The 7,001-nt window shown below is 36.1% G+C and overlaps 1 protein-coding gene across 1 annotated transcript; it reads right to left on the bottom strand.

The window, feature by feature from the left end:
- Window positions 1-1,872: 1,872 nt before the first annotated feature.
- Window positions 1,873-2,814, bottom strand: LOC103610720 (olfactory receptor 51A4-like). Its single transcript, XM_008594828.1, is given in 1 exon segment — window positions 1,873-2,814. A coding segment is annotated over 1 exon segment (942 nt).
- Between the last annotated feature and the right edge of the window lie 4,187 nt (window positions 2,815-7,001).

Raw genomic sequence — 7,001 nt, 5'->3', positions numbered from 1 at the left:
ATTGCTGATCCAGGACTTTCCACACCCAGGGAAAGAGGAACATCACCATATAAGGTTACCCCTTGCACTACTGTAAAAGCCAGAAGTACTATGGTATAAAGAAAACAACCCCACTGTGCTTGGGGCTCAGACTTGGTGACACAAGTCTGCTGAGCTGGTGCTGGCACCAAAAAACTCTGCTTCCTGCCTCAAGCCTCAGTGTCCTGCCTCTCCTTGTGAGTTCTCTGTAACATGCTATAAAACTATACTGAAGTCTCTCTCTCTGTGCTCCCCAAACATGACCTTATTTACACATTCATACAATAACAATTAATTATTAAAGATCTACTCCCCATCAGAAAATGTACCAGATATTAGATACAGAAATAATGAAAATAGATGTGGGTTCCCCTTTGCTGAGAACATGCTTTATTCTGAAAGAAAAAAAAATTATATCTGTAATTGCAAGTAATAAGCATAATGTAGAATAAAGAGTAAAGTAGCTACAAGAGAGATAAAAATGAAGGTCATAATTTATACAGGGTTTAGGGAAATAGTCTGTGATGAAATAAAGTTAAAGCAAAAAAAATCAAAATAAATATGAAATTGGAACTTAAAAGAATTTCAAGATAAAGGGATCAGGTGTGCAAATTTCATATGAAATAGAAAATAGCTGGGTAAATTAAAAAAAAAAAATATATATATATATATATGAATCACAGGAGCCCCAAATCTGAAAGCGCACTCAAATAGTATTTGCCTATTCCAAAGAATTCACCCATTGTTACATCAGCTTATTAGACTTAAGGGAGTTGTTGATGGCAGTTGACCAGCTGGAAAACCACACCTCCACGGGGTACATACAGCAGTTGCATAGAGAGCAGATCAAAGTTTGCTTGCTTATGCACAGACCCTCACCTAACTCACATGACCCAGAGTATGTGGGAGATCTACTTTCCTGGAACCAGAGTATTTTAACAACAGTGTGCTAATTTACTTAGGGTTCCTGCTTTCTCCAGTCTTCCATTTGTCTTAAAGGGGCCATTTGTCCTAAAGGAGGCACGCCTTTCCTTGGGTAACTACCTTGTCCAGGGGTAGTTTCCTAAGGGGGAGGGGGAACTATGGTATACATGGGGAGGGAGAATAGGTCTATGTCCAGCATTTACCCTACAATATAGAAGGTCAATGTAGTTGTACTTTAATAATTATCTGAAGATGGAGAAGCAGAGAGGTTCCAGTTCATGTATGATCTTATAGTATGTACTGTTATTTTTAAAATTCTATCCACAAATAGAGAGCTCATATTTAAAAGAAGAATTGTATCATCCAATTTGCCTTTTAAAGAGATAACCCTTGCCTTGAGTAGATAATTAATTAGAAAGCAGCAAGAGCAGATGTTTAGAAAGTTGAAAGGTTATTGCAGTATTACACTAAAAAAAATGCTGATGACATACTAGGATGACTGAGATGGAGATAGTGAGGAGGAAACAGAATAAGATATAACTTAGTTCTAGAATCAAAAGAAATTAATATAGATTGATTGAATATGAGGAATGAGTAATTCCACTCTGTCAGGAGAATATACATTACCACTTTTCTGTCTTTATTGGAATTTTTTGCCTTATCACAGGAGACATCACAACATCTATTTTCATCTTTTTTTACTGACTTTCTTCTTGTACCACCTATGGAGGGACATCAATCAATGTAAATTGTTACAAGTACTACCTATGCTTGTGCTCTACATCACTTGTGAATTAAGTAAATGCAATGATAAAAACAACAAAAAATTATATTGATGCATCTTTGTGCCAAATATTAAGTTCTTTAAAACTCACTTTTGCAATATTCCCCCAAATATCTCCCCACTATGTTCCTTATTACACATTATAATTATACTTCCTTCTTACGTAATTTTGCTGCAACTCTCATTCTAATCTGCCTAGTTTTCACACAGTACACTATAGGGTTCATCAGTGGAGGTACAAGTAAGAGAACATTTGCCATGAGAACATTAAAGAGAGAAGAGACATGCTGGACAAAGCGATGGACAATGGCCAGGTTGATGATGGGCAGATAGAAGATGATCACTGCACAGATGTGTGAAACACAAGTATTGAGGGCCTTGAGCTGCTCCTTTCAGGATGCAATTCCCAGCACAGTCTTGAGGATCAGGATGTAAGTTATAGTAATGAGCAGAAAGTCCACCATAACACAGAGTGCCCCAAAAAAGCCATAGATGACATCAATTCTGTTGTCAGAGCAGGCCAACTTCATGACATCCTGGTGGAGACAATAGGAATGGGATAATTGGCTTTTCTTACAATATCTCAAGCTTCTTAAAGTGAAGGGGAATGGTAGAACCAGGAGGATGCTCTTACTAAAGAATATCATTCCTACTTGGGCAACTCTGATAGGTGTAAGGATGGAGCTGTATCTCAGAGGGTTATAAATGGCTAGGAAACGGTCAAATGACATGATCAAGAGCACTGAGGATTCAAATACTGTGAATCCATGAATGAAGAATTCCTGGGCAAAGCAGGCATTGGCAGAAATTTCAGGAGTATTGAACAGGAAGATCCTCAACATGGTGGGAAGAGAAGATAAAGACAAACCCAAGTCAGACAGGGACAGCATGGAAAGGAAGTAGTACATGGGTTCATGCAAGGAGGGTTCTGTCTTGATGATAAAAAGGATGGTGCAGTTTCCCAGAATAGCAACAAGATACATGCTGCAGATGGGGATGGACATCCAGATGTGTGCATATTCTAGTCCTGGCATCCCAACTAAGATAAAGGTGCTGATTTCAACATTTGATGAGTTGATAATGAACATGACACATTCAGAAAGTTCTGCAATGAGACATACACACGCTGTGTTGAAAAAATATGAATCTCTAACAATTTTATAGAAAAAAGCACTTGAAATTTCTTGATTTTCAGCTGTTTTACAGAGCAAAATCTTTAGTTGACTATCATATGGAGAAAAATAGATGCCACTTTAAACTAGAATCTCATTAGTTTCTACCTTTAAAAAATTACATATCGCCATGTCTTTTCTATAGAGAAATTAGATTAGTATTTCACATTCACAAATGTGCCTGAATTCATTTTTCCTGTATCATATTAGTAATCTCTAGCCATTTAATCTGGAGTTTTTTATTATTTCTTTCTTTCAGATCCTATATAAGATGTTGGTTAGAAAATGTAATTCCTAGCGTGGCATTAAATAAAGGCTAAGGAATATCTCAGACTTATCTTCTTTGCAACTCCCATAAACTGCTCTTAGCTCTATGTGCTGCCCTCTGAAAAATACTGGTTGTTACACATCCTTGAAAAAGCCCCATTATTTTTGTCATTTTGCTATCTGTACATGCATTCACTGCAGAGATTACTGATGGATTCTGTCTCACTTTTTCCTAGCCTGAAATTTATGATCAGATGTGTGTATTAACTGGAGAACAATTACCCAAACTGATAGGAACATAATTTAGGAGAATTTGAATTATGGTAAAAGCTGAGGACCAAAAGGTAAATACTTTATTTACACAGTCTCTGAAAGGAATATTATGCCCAGTGTATGGCTTTTAGATCCTTTTACTTGTTCTATACAAAATTTCATATAGCTGATTGCCAAAAGGGAAAGTAATTTGAAAGAAAAAAAAGATGAGAATATCTGAGTACTTACCACCGAGTAGGTATTTTGGAGGGCACTTTCAAAAATAGCTAAAGGATCCCAGCATAAAATCCCAGAAGTCACTGAATTTTTCTGCCACTGAAGGCTCCTCCTAATATTTGAGGACTTGTCTCTTCCCTTTCCCCCAGTCAACTGCACTAAGGGCACTGAGCTCTCTGGGGATTTCAGCCAAGCTGGATCTGTTATGGGAATAAGCATAAACATGTGCAGACACAGTAAATCCAGAGAGATCATGGATACAAAGAACATTTGTTTAATGTTTTTCTTTTAACAACAGTAAAAGGAGAATAAACTAAGTCCAAGGTACAAAGGAAGGAAAAATGACATCATTTGAAATAAATAATTTTTATATCTCTCATAAAAGAGATAAAATAAAGCAGAGATTTGGTTCTTTGAAAGTTATAAGCAAACACATCAAAAATTTGATCTATGGTGAGAGGTACAGGTATAGCTTTATTCTCCCACATATGAATATCTAGTTTTCCCAGAACCATTTGCTGAGGAGGCAATCTCTTCCCCAGTGTGTAGACTTGATACCTGTGTCAAAGATCAGATGGCTGTAGGTGTATGGATTGATTTCTGGGTTCTCTATTCTATTACATTGGACCATGTGTCTGTTTTTATGCCAGTACCATGCTGTTTTGATTATTACTGCTTTGTAGTATAGTTTAAAGTCAGGTAGCGATATGCATCCAGCTTTTTTTTTTTTTTTCCTCAGGATTCCTTTGGCTATGCATGGTCTTTTCTTATTCCATATAAATGTCTGGACAGTTTTTTTTTCCTTTTCTGAGAAAAATGTCATTGGAATTTTGATGGGGATTGCATTAAATCTGTAGATCAGTTTGGGTAATATGGACATTTTAGCAATGTTCATTCTAATCTGAGAGCATGGAATAGCTTTCCATCATCTTGTGTCCTCTTTAATTTCTCTCAACAGTGGTCTGTAGTTCTCTTTGTAGAGATTTTTCACATCCATGGTTAACTTTATTCCTAAGTATTTTATTTTATTGGTGGCTATTGTAAGTGGGCTAGCTTTCCTGATTTCTTTTTCTGCATGTTCACTGTCAAAGTATAGAAATGCTACTGATTTCTGTGTTTTAATTTTGTATCCTGCAACTTTGCTGAAATCATTTATCAACTCTAAGAGGTTTTTGTAGAGGCTTTAGGCTGTTGAATATATAGGATCATGTCATTTGCAAAGAGGGACAGTTTGACTTCATCTTTTCAAATCTGGAATCCTTTTATTTCCTTCTCTTCTCTGATTGCTCTTGCTAGTACTTCCAACACTATGTTGAATAGGAGTGGTGAGAGTGGGCATCCTTGTCTAGTTTCTGTTCTTAAGGGAAAAGTTTCACCTTTTCCCCATTCAGGATGATATTGGCAGTGGGTTTATCATATATGACTTTAATTGTGTTGAGATACTTTCCACCTATACCTAACTTGTAGAGAGTCTTTATCATGAACAAATTTTGAATTTTGTCAAATGCTTTTTTAGCAAATCAACTCAAAATGGATTAAATATTTAAATATACATCCAGAAGCAATAAAACTCCTTAAATAAAACATAGGGAAAACACTCCAGAAAGTAGGAGTGGATACAGACTTTATGAATATGACCCCAAAAGCACAGGCAACAAAAGGAAAAATAAACAAATAGGATAATATCAAACTAAAAACCTCTGTATAGCAAAAGAAACAATCAACAGAGTGAAAAGACAACCAACAGAGTGGGAGAAAACATTTGCAAAATATACATCTGACAAAGGATTAATATCCAGAATATATAAGGAACTCAAACAACTTTACAGCCAAAACCGAAATAACCCAATTTAAAAAATGGACAAATGAGCTGAATATGTATTTCTCAAAGGAATATATACCAATGGCTAACAGACATGTGAAGAAATTTTCAACATCACTCAGCACTTGGGAAATGCAGATCTAAACCACTTTGAGATACCATCTCACTCCAGTTAAGATGACTAATATCCAGAAGACTGAGAATGATAAATGCTGATGAGACTGTGGGAAAAAGGATCTCTCATATACTGTTAGTGGGTCTGTAAAATGATGCAGCCTCTATGGAAAATGGTATGGACATTACTCAAAGAATTACAGATAAATCTACCATATGACCCAGCTATTCCATTGCTGGGAATGTACACAGAGGAACAGATATCATCATGTCAAAGGGATGCCTGTACTCCCAAATTTATTGCAGCACTATTTACAATAGCCAAGAATTGGAACAAGCCCAAATGTCCATCATCAGATGAGTGGATAAGGAAACTCTGGTATATCTGCACAATGGAATACTACTCTTCTATAAAATAGAATGAAATACTACCATTCACAATAACATGGATAGACTTAGAGAAAATTATATTAAGTGAAACAAGTCAGGCACAGCAAGAGAAATGCCATATGTCCTTACGGCTTTCAATATAGCTGCGATAATTAAGACAGTGTAGTATTGGAGGATAATAGATATATAGACTAATGGAACAAAATAGATTGCTCAAAAACAGATACAGATGAATGTAGTGAACTAATCATTGACAAAGGAGGAAAGGCAATTCAACAGAGAAAGAATAGTTTCATCAAGAAATGGCACTGAAACAATAGGACATCCATGTAAAGGAAAAAGAAGAATCTGGACACAAAACTTATACATTTCACTGAAGTTAACAGAAAATGTTTCATAGACCTAAATATAAAACAAAACACTATAAAACTTCTTTTTGTGTGTGTGTGTGTGACCAGTAAGGGGATCATAAGTTAACAGAAAATGTTTCATAGACCTAAATATAAAACAAAACACTATAAAACTTCTTTTTTTGTGTGTGTGTGTGACCAGTAAGGGGATCATTAACCCTTGGCTTGGTGTTGCCCACACCACGCTCAGCCAGTGAGCGCACCGGCCATCCCTATATAGGATCCGAACCCACGGCCTTGGGGCTCCCAGAGCCGCCTTCTCCCGAGTGAACCACAGGGTTGGCCCTAAAACTTCTATTTAAAAAATGAAGGAGAAAATCTATATGACCTTGAGTTTGACAAGAAAAAAAGCACAATCCATAAATTGTGGCAAGGAAAGAAACACAATCCATAAAAGACAAAATGTATAAGTTAAACTTTATTAAAATTAAAAGCTTCCTATCAGTAAGTCACTGATAAAAGAATGAAAAGACAAGCCACAGACTACAGGGAACTGTCTGCAAATCACGGAAATAACAAGTGACTTGTATCCAGAATATAATTCTAATATTTCTCTATATGTATACTGGAAATGAACAATTTGGTACATAGATAGTAGATGATAAGAGCAA

Source organism: Galeopterus variegatus, unplaced genomic scaffold, assembly GCF_000696425.1.
Source record: "Galeopterus variegatus unplaced genomic scaffold, G_variegatus-3.0.2 Scaffold11660, whole genome shotgun sequence".
Classification (NCBI taxonomy): domain Eukaryota; kingdom Metazoa; phylum Chordata; class Mammalia; order Dermoptera; family Cynocephalidae; genus Galeopterus; species Galeopterus variegatus.
This window is presented reverse-complemented; position numbering and strand designations above follow the sequence as displayed.